At 57.8% G+C, this 17,425-nt stretch overlaps 1 protein-coding gene across 2 annotated transcripts in view; it reads left to right on the forward strand.

Annotated features, from left to right (window-relative positions):
- Positions 1 to 11,512: 11,512 nt before the first annotated feature.
- Positions 11,513 to 17,425, forward strand: part of SH2D4B (SH2 domain containing 4B) — a 79,864-nt gene continuing 73,951 nt past the window's right edge. For both annotated transcript variants that reach the window (XM_072755121.1, XM_026010167.2), the window contains exon 1: positions 11,513 to 11,710. In XM_072755121.1, coding sequence (XP_072611222.1) covers positions 11,513 to 11,710 — 198 coding nt within the window. The remainder of the gene's footprint in view (positions 11,711 to 17,425) is intronic.

Consider the following 17,425-nt stretch of genomic DNA (forward strand, 5'->3'; position numbering starts at 1 on the left):
TGAGGATTAACCGGGATGGGGCAGGTGAAGTGTTTAACACGGGGCCAGGCTCCCTAGCATGTGCCTCCTGAATTTCAGCTGATAAGATGACTGAGTCCCCCCAGGCCGAGTTGCCTGGGCTCCAAGTAACAGCTCAGGCTTCCAGCCAGGCTGAAGCGAGAGGATCCATGGATCCATGTCTCCGTCCTCCCAGGAACGAGGCCTGGAGCTCCGTAGGGAGGCTCAGCAGGCATTCGGAGTGCAAGGTCTGTTAGCTTTCCGTGTCATCGAGGTGGGGAGGTGGGCGAGGGTGCCGCTTCTCACCTGCAGTGTGGGTCCTGCTGGAAACCAGCACAGCTCCAGAGCCCCCGTGCCCCCAGGGGAAGCAGAGTGGCGCTCACCCCCATAGGGGACCGGGGCTGTGTGCAGAGGCCGGCCCACGGGAGGCAGCTGGCCCACGGGAGGCCCAGGAAGGGTGGTGGGGGGAGAAAGGGGCTTGAGGAGCTTGGGATGGGAAATGACAGAGCCCTGAACCAGGTGTTGCAAGAGATCAAGCCCCACATGAGGCAGGACATCATGTTTGGACCCGGTGGACCCCACCTGGTCCTAGTGTGGTGAGGAGAACAGATGTGCAGGGAAGTGCTGGGACCTGCCGAGGCCTCGGAACGAGGGCCTGAGCCGGGGAGGCCGGCTGTGTCCCTTCCACCTCTGATGGGGTGGGATGGCCCCTGCAGGACGGAAGCCAGGAGCCAGGGAGACGAGTGTGTGTGTCAGACGAGGGCATGGGCCCCACTATGCTTGCTCCCAGGAAAAAAATCTCTGTGTCTAAAAACATGCGGGGGTGGAGGGCCAGGGTCAGCAGGGGGGCCAGGTCAAGGTTCTGTTCTAAGGCAGTGTGAGTCCAGTGGTCTCACCTCCGTAGTCACTGCAGTCACTGTCACTACTGCTGCCATCTGGCCGGGGCTCCTCCTCTCCCCCTCCCTGCCCGGCCCGTTCGGCCTTGCTGCGCCTCTGCACAGAGCCCCGGGTTGCCGGCCCTGTTTATAGGTGATTGTTTTAGATGCAATCGTTTTTCTCTCTGCAGGGACTGGTCCCAGGCCTTGCTTTCTTTCAATTTAATTTAAAAATTTTTAAATTTTTAAAAAATTTTTTTCTTTTAATTTTAGATCTATTTTTCCCCATTTTTTGAAAATTAGTGCAGCTGTGGGCCTATATGGAGAGAGTTGGAGTGGCCTCCAGGAGGGACTGAGCACCCCGTCTCTGGAGGTGTGCAAGCCCAGGCTAGCCGTCTCCTGGTGGGGGTGATATGGGTCGGGCTGACAGTGGGTTTTGTGCTGCAGGGGCCATAGCCAGCCTTCCTTCCCGTCTCTGAGAGGCAGTGGTCTTTAGTGTGCCTTTTGTTAGAGATAATCCATCCCCCCCCAAAAGCATTATTTATATAGTATTACATATGCATGTGTCAAAATTTTTATTTAACTCATTCATTAAATGAGGGGGCTGATAAGATTAACAGTCATTTCGAAGGAGAAATCACATAAATCTATATGGAGTAAAGGAATGTGGAGACTTTTTTTTTCAGGGGGAAAGGGGATAGTTGGGCTTCATTCAGATGTGATGCACAGTTACGCACGTCCACGGACGAGAAGTGTCGTGCATTAACTCTACAGCTTAGCTGTGACGCTGCTCAAGGGTAATGAAAGCCTAGAAGCAGATCATTGGGAGACTGTGCACTGAACAACGCACCCTTTTCCACCAGACACACTTGGAATCTTTTTTGGCTTATTCCAGAAAAGCTGTCCTTCTGCCTCTCGTCTTTCTGGCACAGCTCACTTGTAGTAAACGGGGCCCAGGCAGGGAACCCAAAGCAGCCAATCTCTTACTGTGAAAAATGGAGTCTGGAGGTTAGGGTATCTCCCACATGCCCTACATGAAGGTCCGGCCCCGTGGGGGGCATCCTGGGGGCACTGGCTGGCCTCTGGGCAACGGGTGGACGGCTCAGGCTGTGTCTGCGGCCCCCCATCCTGGGTGCCTGCAAAGCTGCTCCCCGGGCACCCCTACAAACACACCCAGAGCCTCATTCAAACCCGCATCTGCCTTCTCTTCCCCCAGCGCCCGGTCCCGCCCACACCCCAAACTGTTCCTGTCTGTCTTGCCCTATCTCAGCTGAGGGCCCGCCAGCCACCCAGCGGCCCACTCTGGGAGGGTGGGCGGAGTCAACAGGATGCGGATCGTCCATTCCAGAAGAAACGTCTGATCCGGAGCTCCTGAGCCCCTCACTCCCTGCGACAACCAGTGTGACCGATTTCAGTGACATTGTCCCTTTTGTCCTTCTGCAGGATCCCTGGGACTCCCCTTGGATGTAACATGCACATTTGAGTCTCTTTTTGAGCATAACTGTGTTCCTTTGTTGTTTTTTTTTTTTTTTTTTTTTAGGATTTTATTTATTTATTCATGAGAGACAGAGAGAGAGAGAGGCAGAGACACAGGCAGAGGGAGAAGCAGGCTCCATGCGGAGAGCCCGACGTGGGACTCGATCCCGGGTCTCCAGGATCAGGCCCTGGGCTGCAGGTGGCGCTGAACCGCTGCCCCACACCCCCACCCCCGGGCTGCCCCATAACTGCATTCTGAAGAGAGTTTACCCCGCTCCCAGAGGGTCCCCAAGTGGTTCCTGGAAGCTGCACGGGGTGGACGGCTCTGGGGGTGTCCTCAGGGGGTGTTCTCAGACTACAGAGAATGCAATGGAAGGTCCGGAGGGGCTCGGCGCCGGCAACGCCAATGCAAGAGCCAGGAACCGGATGCTGTCTCCTCAGTCAGATGGGGAGAGTACTTCCACCCCTGCAGAGGGTCAGGGCTTAGGCAGGGATGCTGAGGTTCTCAAGGTCCCTTGACCAGCTGCGGCAGTGGCACCTGGGGGCTGCTCAGAGGTGCGAACTCTGTGGTCCCACTCCAGGCCTACTGAGCCACAAACCTGGGAGGGAGCCCAGGAGTCTTTTCGCCAGTCCTTAGGGGATCATGAGGCGTGCTACAGTTTGCATGGGGCTAGAGTCAGAACAGGCTTCCCCTAAACTTTGGTGACTTCGAAAAACACATACAGATCTTCGGAGTCATTTTTTTTTTTTTAAGATTTTATTTATCATAGAGAGAGAGAGAGACCCAGGCAGAGGGAGAAGCAGGCTCCATGCAGAGAGCCTTATGTGGGACTCAGTCAAGGGTCTCCAGGATCACACCCTGGGCTGCAGGCGGCGCTAAACCACTGCACCACCAGGGCTGCCCTTCCCCGTGGTTGGGGAAGAAGGGGAGGAGGGAGGGCGGGGGATGCCTTAGGAATGCAGCCCGGGTGGCCCGCACAGGACTCGACTGGGCGGAACGCAGGGGCTGCGCTGAATCACCGGGGCCGGTGAAGGTCCACCCGCCTGGCCAGGAAGCCAGGACAGGTCTGACAGGAGGACCCCAGTGGTCCGCGCCCCAAGTCCCACAGCTTGGGGAAGCGAAGACGGGAACTGGATTTACTGTCTTCCAGCATCTGCCTCTGCAAGGGACTGAGGGCCCAGTCTTCGCGGGGCTGGCTTGCCACCTCATGCTCCACGGTGGCTGGAGGCGCTGGGCCCCTTGCCATGCTGGGCAGGTGTGTGGGCTCCCCAGGGCACGGATGTGGTCCTCCAGTGGCTCAGTGCACCGCGCACGCTGAGCTCCCCGGGGCCCTCCAGGTCGGCCACTCCAGCTCCGCAGCCCCAGAAGGACTGTCCAATTCGGAATAAGAGTGGGGGTGGGAGGGGAGGGGAGGGCCCCTTCCAGCTCAGCATATGATGGGTTTGAGTCCAGGATCCCTTAACAGCTGTTTGGCCGGAACAATAAAGCTGAGCTTGGGATCACAGAGTTTCTTCCTAATTTTGTTCTGAGAATTAAATGAGATCCTGGAGAAAGCAAGCCCCGGCCCAGGGCCTGCTGCTGCACAGTGGGCAGGCAAGAGACCTCAGCGGCTCTTCCCTGGTCGCTCCTCTGGGAGGCCTGGACGGGGGCCCAGGGTTCCCCCGGTGCCTGAGAACCTGCCCAGGGGTGGGGGCGCTGGGCCCCCTCGGGTTCTGGGCGTTCGCTGCTGCTCTCCATGGGTCAGGATGGCCTCGGGGCCTGGGGGCCTCTGCCCGCGGTGTGGCCTGTTTGCCATCTGGGTCTCTAGAGTTGCCTCCTGCCCTTTGAGTTAATGAGCTCAGCCCTGGGTTGCGCCATAGCCAGTCGGTTGTATTTGTGCTGAGTGGCCTGGTTCCAGGGGAATTTGGAGGGAGTGGAGTGTTTCCTCATTGGCAGGGCTGGGGCTCTAGGGGAGATGGGGGTGGGGGGCAGGAGTGCAGGCCGGTGGAGGTGGTCTGTGTCAGATGGTGGGGGGGCAGCTGGCTCAGGACTCCCCCCACCCTGAGGACCTAGAGCTTCCCACCCCACTAGCTGTGCACAGGCACCAAGGGCTCACCTCCTCTGGAACCTGCCTCTTCCTTGGCTGTGTCCCTGGTTTCCTGGAGGGAGATGGGGGTGGGGTGGGGGGTGGGGGGGGAGTGGCCCCAGGGCAGCGAGGATGTGGGACGGTGCATTCAGAGAGACACCCGGGTCTGGAAGGACTTCCTGTGAGAGGTGGACCCTTGGGAAAAGCCCTTAGAGATGCACCTGCCTGCAGTCCTGTCCTGTCCTAAAGCATCCTTGGCAAGACAAATGGAGAGAGAGAGCCCCCGGGTGGTCAGACACGGGTGGCGGTGACCTTAACTCAAGGTTATTGGTTCCTATGGCAGGGAGGGACAGGGGCACATTCTTAGAGGCCTAGGTGTGGGATAGGACCTGGCACTACCAGGGTGCTCCCTCCATGCGGGTGTCTGCCCCTCTCTGTGTGTCAGCCTTGCTCTCTCCTGCAGGCCGACCTCCTTGCGGGGACACAGGACAGTCAGCAGCCCCAGGTCCCAGCGGTGGCAGGAAAGCAGCGTGTTTCTCCCAGTGCAGGTGTGTCAGTCCCGGGCCAAGGCACATGCATGTCTGTGGAAGCCATCGGGCAGTTAGCAGCCACAGCCCATCCCCCACCTATAGTTGGATTCACCAAGTCACTGGGGAACCAGGCTCCAGATTAAGGAGCAGGGTGGGGTTGGGTGGGGGGAGCAGAGCTCACGCTGGCGCCTACTGAGTGCACGGCCCACTCCGACATCACCTGTGTGTGTGATGCTGATGCCAGCCCTGTGCGGGGCCCTGATGCCTTCTGCATACACAGGAGGAACGTGAGCCGTGCAAGGAGCCACACTGGCCGGGAGGTGAGGCCAGGCTGGCAGCAGCCCTGGGCTCTGCTGCTCCTCTCACAAATGTGTGGTTGTGTCTGTACTGTTGTCTTGTTGTTTACGGATGTCAGCGTGGTGTCCTGGCCCCTCAGAGGTACTCGGATCCCACCGATTCCCCGGTGGGGAGAGCCCCCACCCTCCCCACGATTTCTGCCAATTGCAGGGACCCTAGCCCCCCTGTGCCTCCAACTCCTGGACCCCTTGGTGGTCTCCTCTTTCCTGGAAGAATTGGATAGAGGTTAAGGGTTTGTTTTGTTTGTTTTTCCTGTAAATAAATCTCATAGTGAACCTTTTTGAAAATTAAAGCATTTTTTTTTAAAGAGTTTATTCATTTATCTGGGAGAGAGAGCACAGACGGGGACGGGCAGAGGGAGGGGGAGAAGCAACCTCCCTGCTGAGCAGGGTGCCTGATGCAGGGCTTGATCCCAGGGCCCTGGGCCATCACCTGAGCTGAAGGCAGACAATAGGCTGAGCCACCCAGGCACCCGAGGATTAAATAGTCTTGATGATGATTTGGGACGGGATGGTCCACAGCTGTGGGGGGTGTGGTCATCTCTCTGTCTCCTTCCCCTGCCATTTCTGCCACTCTGGAACCTGGTGTCCAGCCTGTGACACATGGAGCCGCTCAGTTCACCCCAGTGCAGCCTCCCAAGTGTGCACATCCAGACCCAGCCAGGTTTCCAGATCCCGGGCCTTTCCTTTTTAGGTGGACCTGCTTAGTCTCCTTTGGAAGCAGTGGGGGTTAAAGTATTCTTTTCCTCGTTCATAAAACTGAGCCCATACTACACATGATATTTTACACCCTGCCTTCTGCCTTAGCAATGCGTAACGAACCCTTTTATGTCAACAGATATTCTTCTCAGCGGCAATTTTCATGGCTGTATAGCCTCTGATCCTGTTGACCTGCCATGATTTCCTAACCTAAACCTTGTCTATTGAACCCAACAGTTACTTCGAAATATTCCCTTTTCTGATGACTAGTGCTGCAGAACCCTGGAGTCCATGGCCACTGAGGGACATCCTGGTAGGATCACAGGGGACAGACAAGGGTTGAGCTCACTGTTTTTGGTCTGTTTATTGATCGATTGATTATCCATCCTTCACCCCCTATTATTAAGCTGCCATTTTGACCACGTACTAAAGAATTCTCTGGACATCTATCTGGATCCATGTCTGGGCTTTCTCACTCCCATCTGCCTGTTCTTGTGTCGAATTGAGATGTTTGTTTTAGGAGTTCGAATGGGGCAGTGCCGAGTTCAGTATGCCTCAGTGTTTTTTGGCTGTTCTCATCTATTCAGTTTTTTTAGGTCTAACTTGGCAATCATTTTCTCAAGCTTCTCCCCCACTTCCCAACCAATTTTTAGGTTTGGCCTGACATGGCATTAAGCGTACAGACTAATTCGATATTGCATTAGTTATGCACTGCTGCCGAACAAATCACCCCAAAGCCTGACAGCTGAAAACAACACGTACGTATCTGATACCTTTTCTGAGGGTTGGGAATCTAGGAATGCCTGAGCTGCAGTGCCTCACCTGATCATCTCTGCCAACCTCACTCAGTCACGTGACTACTGGCGGGAGATATCGGCTCCCTACCAGGTGGGGCTCACATGGCTTTCCCAAAGTGAGGAAAGAGAGAGAGAGAGAACCAAGGTGGGGAAGCACAGGGACATACCACATTCATGTCAGAAAGATCTAACACCATAAAATGTCTAATTCACCTGTGTTAGCTGGCCTTCAACGTGGCTCCCCAGGGCTCCCCGCTGCCTGGTATCTGTGAGCTTGTGCAGCCGCCCCACGTGTGTTAGGGTTGCTCTGGGCCACCAAAGGAAAACGCTAGAATGGGTAATCTGTCGCTTTTGAGATTAGAGAATAAAAGGCATTCTGCTTCCCCACTTTGCCGAATTTGTTCCCAGTATTTCCTATCTGGTTTTTACTGGGAGTGGGAGCTTGTTCGCACTGTGTTTTCTAAGTGGTAGCTGAACTCCTTAGGGCCACTATGATCTTTCAGTGGAGCTTAACTGGTGACAATGCAGAACCCACTCTCGACTTTTACTGACCCACGGGTCGCAGAACTGAGGCCAGCTGTGATCCTAAGTGTGCTCTTGGGAGCAGCTTCCCCACGGGACTATGACAGGGGAGGTGAGTGGACATAAGGAGATCCTTCCTGTCACTGATCCTGTATGGTGGCTGTGCCCAGGCTTCCCGAGGCCAGGATGATGGGGTTCTCTGGCCATTATTGGGCTCTGCCTTCAAGGGACCATGTGGTGAGGACATGGCGGCGGGGGGGGGGTGGTGGGGGGCAGCCAGGGCAGGTGGCCTATGGCAGGGCTGTCAGTCTACCTAATGCCCCAGAGACTTAGACTATCTGCTCATAGCTGCTCATGATGCCTACGTCCAAGTCTCCAGCAACCTCACTTCAGACTCCTGTTCTGGAGCCTCTAGCATTTGCACAGGCTCTAATCCATTCCACCTTGAAAGTTCCTTTGTTCATTCTCTTCCAGTAGATATTTGTCTAGTACCTGCTGTATGCTAAGCAGTGTGGCAGGCGCTGAGGACATCAGTGAAGCGCTGCATGCTGTCTAATAGGGAGAGAGAAAGAAACACAAAAGAAGAAAATGGCATTTTACAGAGTAATGAAAAAAAATTGAGCAGAATAAGAGAGGCTCAGGAGTACAGAGGAGTTAAAAGTTTGAGCAAAGAATTGAAGGAGGCTCTGGAGCCACGTGGGTTCCAGTGAGAAGGAACAGCTCTGAGAAGGCCCTGAGGAGGGAGCATGCCTGGTGTGCTTGCAGAAAGCCCAGGAGGCCAGCAGGCTGGAGCCTGGGGGGAGGGAGGGGGCTGGGAGGGCTTATGGGGAGGGGGTGGAGAGAGGCAGATCCTGGAGGACCTTAGGGGCCCTGTGAGGACTTGGGCTTTGACTCTGAGGGAAATGGGAGCTGTTGCAAGGTTTTGGGCAGAGAATGCCACTACATTTTAAAAGGATTTTAAGTAGCTGCAGAGAGAACCTGGGATAAGAAATCTCTCCCCCCCCCCCCCCAAAAAAAAAGAAATATCTCCCAAGTCTGCCGCCTTGGTCCCCACTGGCAGCTCCCCAGCTCCCCTACACAGTCCTCATAACTTCTCGACTTTGGCCGAAGCCTGCAGACTTTCCTCCCTGCCTCTGCTCTTCTGGCCTCCTCTTCCTCCCAGGGCCAGAGCTGAGAAGTGCCTCCAAGCCCTTTTCTGGTCTAGGAACCTCTGATGACCTGAGCAGTTCATCCATCCTGACACTCCAACCTCTAGGTGCTGTGCCTGCCCCTCCCTCCCTCCCTGGTGTGGGCATGGAGGCCAATTTTTTGGAATCACACTTTAGGACTCTTGAAATCTGTTTGGTGTCGGTCCTAAGTGTCCTATGCCTTACGGTATAACACAGTACAGAACTGCCTATGGTCGCCTCCCTTCCTGTCGCCAGCAGAAAGCAAGAAGCCGTGTGTGTGTGTTCCTTTGTCTACACACGTCATCATGTACAAATTCAAATACTGGATTATTACCCTGGGCACAGTCATTGGGGAGTCCCCTTTTCCTTTTCTCTGCTGTGGGCATCTTCGCTTGCCCACCACACAGCTCGGCCCGTCCTTTGTGGCAGGTGCAGGGTTGAGTCCTGAGCTGCCCCCAGCGCGTGGACCCCCTGGGGGTCTCCAGCCCCTGGCACAGCCAGGCTTGCATGCACACCCCCCCCCCCCAAGCAATTGCATTAAGGTGCAGATTAAATCCCGTGGCTGGGGCGGCCGGGGACCTGCGCCTCCTTTCTGGTCGCCCGTGCTCCATCGTCTGCCCGGCACTTGCCCCTGGGGTCGCGGCCTCGGCGGCCACCTATACCAGGGGGGCACCTGGTCCCCGGGCTCCCTGCAGGCGGCATCCGGCTCCTCCAGGAGGCGCCCCAGGCCGGGCGGAGCGGCCTCCCCTGCAGGACCGAGGGCGGAGAGGGCCGGGCTCCAGGGCCTCCCTCCCCACGGGGCTGCGCTCGGCCTGGGGTGCCCCCCCACCCCGAGCACCGTGCCCCCCGCGGCTCGCAACGGGCACTATGGGGTCGCTGCCTCCGCCCGCCCCCCGCAGGGTGGTCGCAGGGGTCCCCGCAAGGGGCCCGGGCCCCGGGCCCGCCCGATGGAGGCGCACCCGCTCCCCGGGGTCCTGCTCCCCGGGCCCTGCCCTGCGCTCCCTGCCCTCCCCGCCCTGCCCTCTGCATCCTGCCCTCCTGGCCCTGCTCTCCGGACCCTGCTCTCTGGACCCTGCTCTCCGCATCCTGCTCTTCGCGCCCTGCCCCGGCCCCTCGTCTTGCCCTGCCCCCCGCGCCCTGCCTCCAGACCCTGCTGGACCCTGCCCTCCGTGCCCTGCCCTCCACGCCCTGCCCTCCACGCTCTGCCCTCTGGGCCCTGCCCTCCCAGCCCTGCCCTGCCCTGCTCTCCGCACCCTGCTCCCCACGCCCTGCGCCCTGCTCCCCGCACCCTGCTCCCCACGCTCTGCCCTCCACGTCCTGCTCTCTGGCCCTGCTCTCTGTACTCTCCACCACTGTCTTGCTGCAGGCGTCTGGCTGCACCTCCAACCTCCAAAGAAAGAAGGAGGCTGCCAGCTAGAGGCTGGGCTCCGTCCATGGCCTGTGCCCATTGTCTCTGCTCTGGCCTCAGTTCTCCCGCCCAGACACAGGACGCAGGGGGCTGGGCCCGAGGCGGGCCCAGCCGGGGTTGGGAGGACAGGGGACAGGGCCGAGTGGGGACGCTGCAAGATCGAGGTCACCCTGCAGCTAGCCAACCACACCCTGGCCCTCCACGCTTGCATTTGACCCTGCAGCTTGAAGCGCATCCCAATAGCCTCCTTATTCTCCTGCTGTGTGTTGACCTAGCAGCCAGAGAAGGGCACCCCATCACACTTGCGTTCCATCACCCTTGGGTGTCCGATCCACCTTTGTCCCTCATGGGGAGGGAAGGGGCCCCGAAGATCGCCAATCCTACCAGGCCACACTGCCAGACCCCGTTGGGTGGTCCTCTCCTGGTCGGGTTACATTTTTAACCCATCGGAAGATTCACAGTTGCCCATGTCAAATTCGAATACTGGGTAGAGTCCCAAGGTGGCAGCTTAGGGGTCGGGGTAGCCGTAGGCAGGTTGCTTACCTTCTGGAACCCAGTGGCTTTGTTGGAATACAGGGAGCAGCTGGGAGTAGCTGGGAGCACCTCTTAGGCTCAGTCCTAACCCACCTGAAGGCAACATCCTGCCCTGTCCCAGGTGCTTCAGATTCAGGGCGCCCGAGAAACAGCCTTCTGTTTGGTGATCTCCAGGCACCTGCAAGCAACAACATGAAGATCAAGGCAACCACCCAAACCGACCCCTGGAGGGTTAATCTGTCAGCACAGGCAGGGCTTTAGGACCTCGTTCTAGGGAAAGGAGAGATGACGGGGCTCCTCTGTGTCCTTGAATTCCCTGGTAAAGCCCCTTCCTCATCCCTACCTACTGACTGTCTTTCCTTACCTTTCTGAGCTCCAACCCAGTGGGAGGGCAGCGTTTTAAAAGCATTACCTCAGGATGCCAAACGTCCTGGAAAAGAAGAAGGTTGGCCAGGGGAAGCAGGTAGAGGGAGAGGCCGAGGAGCCTAGAAACTCCTGGCTGGCTCCTCTGGCCTGTTTGAAGTTGGCTCAAAAGTCACGGAATTAGTACCGAATTAGGACCCGCCACCGCCTCCTCTTACCCGCGGAGGAGAGATCAGTTCCTGGCTGGCCCCGGGCAGTGTCATCGATACAGCTGGTGTCATCGTTACCTTCCACTAACGGATCACTCAACACCTGTCGGCTCAGGCAGGGCCGGGTCCGGACACTGCCCTGCAGAGCTGGAGGCTCTGACCCTCCCTGTTGGCCCTGAACCCCAGGGGAAGCCAAGACACGGGCGCTGCTGGGATGTGGCTCCCTGTGACCCGACAGGAGGACTAGATTGCTCCTGATGCCTGCCCCCCACCCCTTGCAGGGTCCCGGCTGCCAATTGGCTTCCTGCTGCCTGGCCCCCATTGCTTCCCAGGCAGGGGAGATGAGTCTGTCCCTGGCTGGGAGCTGAGGGAGAGTGACGATGCGACACAGAGAAGGGGCTCCCCGAGTGGTCCTGCAGTGACGAGCCGGGGGTGAGGAGTGGCCTGGGGTGTCCCACCTGGCAGGGCTTCCCTGGCTGGCTGCCCTGGGGGGTGCACTCCGGGGGACATCATGCTGCAGCAGATCCTTCATGACATGTACATCGACCCCGAACTCCTGGCCGAGCTCAGCGATGTGCAGAAGCACATCCTCTTCTACAAAATGCGAGAGGAGCAGCTGAGGCGCTGGAGGGAGCGCGAGGCGTGGGAGGCCCTGGCCCAGGCGGAGGGCCTCAGGCCCCAGAAAGTCAAGCGAGGTATGTGGCTGCGAGTCACCGAGGGGTCGGCCCCAGGCCTCCAGGAGGTGGAGAAGTTATTGGTGCCAGGCTGTGTTCTTTAAAACGAGCACCCGTGAGGGCTTGGGGCTCAAACCCTTGTTCTGTGAGTGTCTGGCCACGCTAGCCCGGCCTCTGTGTTTTGACCCCAGGTCTGTGAGGCTCCAAGGCTGCAGAGGGAGCTCCTGATGGGATTGGGGAAGGGGGGCTTTGTCCCGTCGTGGGAGGCCCAAGTTCTGGGGAAGTCACCAGTGAGATCTCAGCTCGGGCTCGGACACAGGCGATGATCGCTCGCAGAGGGAGAGGGCGTATTCTTGACCTTCGCCAGTGGTTCCACCAAGGAGGGCAGGGTGCAACGAGGACGTGCCCTTCCTGCCCGCCTTGTGTGCGCCAGCACCGTGGTTCCCAGCTAGGGCCAGCCCGGGCCCCCGGCCGCTCCCTGCTATCTGCGTGTGAGAGGAAGCTTGGGGCTGTGCCTGGAGCCTCGCTGGGCGTCTGGCGAGAGGCTGTCAGGGAATGTCCTGCGCCATGACCCGCCCCAAAGGGCAGTAGCAGGTGCAGAGGAGAAGCAGGGGCCCAGCCTGCGTTTTGGGTGGTTTACTTTCTTTTTAAAAAAATTTATTTATGACATAGAAGGGGGGGGGCAGAGACGCAGGCAGAGGGAGAAGCAGGCTCCACACAGGAAGCCCAACCGGAGACTCAATCCCGGGTCTCTAGGACCACACCCCAGGCCGAAGGTGGTGCCAAACCACTGGGCAACCAGGGCTGCCCGTTTTGGGTGGTTTAGATGCAGTCCTGAGCCCGCGGGCTGGTGCACCTGGGATGAAAATACCCCTGCAGGAGTCAGGACCTGGTAGAGGACTCGGGGTCCTGCGGGGGACGGCACCTTACGTGCATGCGGCCCTTTACAGTAGGCGGGACTGTCTCGTCTCTCCTCGTCCCTGTCCCCAACAGCCCTCCTCTTGGCCTCTCCACAGTTCAGTAGAGTGGAGTGTAGACTTGTCCTGTCGGAAGTTTTCAATCCAGGACAAAATCCTATATCTCGCTGGGCGTGCAGACCCCTTGGCGACCTAGCAGCGTGCAGCAGGCCGCGCTCACACGCATCGGGACAGGCTTGCTCTGTTTAGCCTCCGCCTGAGCACGAGTGCTTTTTCCTGTCGAGAATGTCCCCCACTTCACCCTCCTGACAAGCTCCTCCAGGACTAGTCCCTGCCCCCTGGAGCCTTTGGGGGATGCTCCTGGAGCAGGGATGAACTTGCATCTTGGCAGGTGCTTGGCATGTAGTGCCCACTCCTGCCCTAAGTGCTTGCCACCCTGTCACTTATCATCATCTGCTTGCCTGGCCCTCCCAGGGGCCTCAAAGCCACGGGGGTGTGAGGCCACACTCCATTCTGTCTTCTATCCTTTGGCCCAGCGCACAGCCGGTGTACGGGTACATCTGTGTTTTGGCTGAGACACACAGCAGGACCCCGAGGGGGACAGCTCTGGCTTGGCAGCGCATGGCTGGGGCCGGGCTGGGCCTTCGGGGCCAGGCTGTGCTGGCAGCTGCATCACCAGCTCGCGAGAATGACAGGCTGCTTGCAGCCCCACCCGGCCCGAGTCCTGGAGCCTCACGCCGTCTGTACGGTGGCTCTTCTGGGACGAAGACAGATGCCTAAAAATTTAACTGCAAAAACATTTTTATGGCAATTTGTCACACATTGACATCTACATTTTCATGTGTAAATTATACATTAAACTCATTTGGGTTTCTGGTGCAGCAGAGTCTTTTCTGCGTGATTAATTTTCTGATTTATAAAGAATGGAGAGGAGAGGGAAACACACGGGGGAGTGTGTGTGTGTGTCTCCAGGTCGGCATCTCATTCAAGCCTCAGCTCTTTGCTTCAGGCCTGGCTGCGGAAGTGTCTGGGTGGATGGCGGGGAAGCCCTGGGGGGGGGGGGGGGTGCTGGCCAGGCCTCAGCAAGGTCTGGGACGCACAGTGTGCTGCGACCCTGTTTCTGCTGGGGAAGCCGAGGCTCACGAAGTGACTCAATCCACCCCAAGGCACCTACGTGCTAAGAGGTGGATTCGGGAAGCACATCCTGTGGCTTTGACCGTGGGGCTGGGGAGTGAGGTTTTTCCATTTGTTCACTTCTGAGCTCGGACTCTAATTCCACAGATGATCTGAGCATGCATTCACCCGTTCCCTTCTTCACTTACCCCTTCCCTTATGCAACATCCCGAAGCGCTGACTTTGGTGAACTGGACAGAGCTTTGGCCCTTGCGGCCGTGGGTGGACAGGTCACGGGGACATGGGAGTGCAGCCGTGTGGTGGCTCAGGGCAGGAGTGGGTGGGGACCTGCTCCACGGGGTGCATCCTTTCTCCTCCTGGCCTGCACCACCGCCACCCCATTCCCCTGTGTGTCTGGAAGGAAGCCCCTGCTGTGCTTTGCCGAGCTGTGTGCCAGCCCCTTGGGCATCCCGTGCAACTTACTCGGTCCTCATGAGCCCGCGTGTATGCTTCGCCCCAGTCCTGTCTTGTCCCCTAAGGCCTCCGTCCTGCTGTCTCTTTTCTGGGGGCACCTCCCAGCTCCTAGCAGACTGGCCCTTGCTGTCCCCAGTGCTCCTGTAGGCTGTGCCCTGTCCCTGAGAACTTTTCTGTTCTCCAGGCATTCCTGGCAGTAAACCCTGGGGACACGGAGGTACAGAATCTCGAGGGCTTTACTGATCTTGGACCCGCCGGTGGGGTCCGCAGGGAAACGAGCTGGGGGAAAGCTGAGCTCATGGCTGGGCACACATCACTCCCCTGGCCCCACAGGCACGTCTTTTTTGTTTTCACCTTATGCCTCAGTGAGAATCTTCCCTGCTGTGGAAGACACAGACCCTCAGCTTTGTTTTCCCATCTACCGTTGTCACATTCGCCTTTTTGTCACATTTCCGACAAGATTCGACGCCTGACGGGGCTCGTTGAGACTGTGGGTACAAAGCTCCAAACTGTGGTCCTGCTCAATTCAGGCCAAGCCCCTCCAACGTTGCCAGGACCTCTGCATCCTCTCCTCTGGCAAGTGTCCCTTCCCCCTGAAAACCCGCACCAACGCCAGGAGCCTCACAAGCGCCGGCCGCTCTGGGCCTGCTCGGTGGGCCCTGTCTCTCCGGGGTGGGCCTAGGGGTCGCCTGGGACAGGACTCGGGGCACACGTGTCCACACCGACCTGTCCTTTCTGCCTGACCCACAGTGCCTGTCAGTGTTGACTGGTTCCTCTGTGACCACCTGTTCCGGCTGGACGTCTTGGGCCCAGAGCCCATCGTGTTCCCCAGCCGCCCCCTGGCTGAGCCTGCCGCCTGACACTCACTCATGTCACCCACAAGCCGGCTCAGGGCCGGGGTCCCCCCACCTCCTTGTGGCTCCCACACACTGCCGGGCTCAGGCCCCTCCGCCCTCCTCCCCTGCAGCCTGCCCATCCCAGGCCCACCTCGCTCTGTTGGCTTGACCCGGGCGTCACCAGAGCGGCCCCATAGCATCGTGTCTGTGTCTCAGGATCAAGCCGCTCGGGCTGCACATCTGGCCCAGCCTCGGCACCACCAGGGGGCCTGGCCCACACCCAAGTGACAGCCCCCAGACCCGCTCCTTGCCCCCGGTCTGCCTCTCTCTGTGCCTGGGGAACTGTCCAGGGCCTCCTAGCCCAGGGCCCCCCTCCCACTGGGCACTGCTGACCCAGAGCCCCAGCCCTGCTGGGAACCCCACTCCCTGCACCCATCCTCGGCACGGCCCTGGTCCCCTGCCCCGCGTTCACCCTCTGCAACCCTTTCTCCACCCGGCAGCCAAAGAACCTTCGTGACACCGATGAGCTCACTCATGTCCAGACCTGCACGGCCCCCCCTGTTCTCGGAAGACATAGGATGCCTCTTGCTGGCCCGTGCCCCGTCCTCCCCACTCTCCACCCCGAGGTGACCCTCTGTGGGGATTGCTCTCCCCCATATCCTCACGGGCCTTAGTTCTTCCCTGACCACCCGCTCTGCACCCCGTCCTTCTCTTACCACCCCTGGCAAGCTTGCTTTCCACAACCTACCATGGCTACCAGTATGTTTCTAACACAACAGAAGATTTCCCATTTTAACCATTTTAAAGTGTTCGTTTCAGTGACAGCACACCCAAAATGTTGTATAGGGGGCGTCCGGGTGGCTCAGCCAGTTACGTGTCTGGTCACCATCTCAGGGTCGTGGGATGAGCCCCGCCTGGGCTCCAGGGGCTCGAACTCAGCTCCACTCTGCTTCAGATTCTCCTTCTCCCTCTGCCTCTCCCCTGGGTTGCGCTTGCACCCTCTCTCTTAAATTAAAAAAATAAAAATAAAAAATCTTTGCAAAAAAATGTTGTGCAACCACGGCCACCATCTAGTTCCAGAACATTTTCAGCCCAGAAAGGAAACCCCTTACCCAGGAAGCACTCGCTCCCCAACCCACCCCCCTCAGCCCTTGGTGACAGCAGATCTGCATTCTCTCTCTGTGGATTTGTTGCTTTTTATTTTATTTATTTTTATTGATTGATTGATTGATTGATTGATTTGTTGCTTTTTTAAAAGATAGATATGTTTGCTTGTTCGTGGCCTGTCTCCTCCATTAGACTGAAAGGGCCACGAGGCTACAAGTGTCGCCGGCTTCTGTGCCAGTAGCTGAGTGCGGCAGGGGCCGTGGGTGTGCAGCATGCACACTCGAGCTGTGTCACAGGAGCTGAACCAGGGGGATGGGGACGAACGGGAAAGGCCATGTGCTCTGCAGCAGGACCCCTCCCTCCTCTAGACCCTGAAGGTCCTCAGCAAAAGAATGAAAGTCACAGTGTCCTTGTGTTGGGGGATGCGTCATAGAAGCTGGGCTGCGTCTATCGTCACACATCAGTGGTGGTAGTTGTGCCACCTTTTCACTCGGACTTATACCTCATGTCAGTCTTCTTTGTTTCAGGATTTTGACTTGGATGTGAGTTTAACCAATATGACTTTTTCCCCTTTGCTTTTTTTTTTTTGCTTTTGAAAAATGTTATTTATTTCTTTAAGAAAGAGAGAGCATGAGCAGGGGCAGGGGGAAGGAGAGGGAGAAGCAGATTCCCTGCTAAGCGCAGACCCTGATGCAGGCTCCACAGGGGGCCCCATCCCAGGACCTCAAGACCATGCCTCCCACTGAAGGCAGATGCTTAGCACACTGAAATATATATAAAGTAAAATATTTTATTTATTTATTTGAAAGAGAGAGTGAGAGAGAGCACGAGGGGGGCAGAGGGGGAGAAGCAGGCTCTCCACTGAGCAGGGAGCCTGATGCAGAGCTCGATCCCAGGACCCTGGGATCATGACCTGAGCAGAAGGCAGACACTTACCCAACTGAGCCACCCAGGGCCCCTTCTTAGGGCATATTACCTCTATCTTTTTTTCCCTCTAGCTTTTTGATGTCATATTAAAGAGCACATGCTGTTTTAAAGCTCATTTTAGGGACGCCCAGGTGGCTCAGTGGTTGAGCATCTGCCTTTGGCCCAAGATGTGATCCCGGGGTCCTGGGATCGAGTCCTGAGTCGGGCCCCCTGCATGGAGCCTGCTTCTCCCTCTGCCTGTGTCTCTGCCTCTCTCTGTGTGTCTCTCATGAATAAATAAATTAAATGTTAAAAAAAAATAAAGCTTATTTTAGTGGGTGCCAGGATGGCTCAGTCGGAAGAGCATGTGACTCTTCATCTCGGGGTCATGAGTTCG

The sequence above is a fragment of the Vulpes vulpes genome, chromosome 4 (assembly GCF_048418805.1).
Source record: "Vulpes vulpes isolate BD-2025 chromosome 4, VulVul3, whole genome shotgun sequence".
NCBI lineage: Eukaryota > Metazoa > Chordata > Mammalia > Carnivora > Canidae > Vulpes > Vulpes vulpes.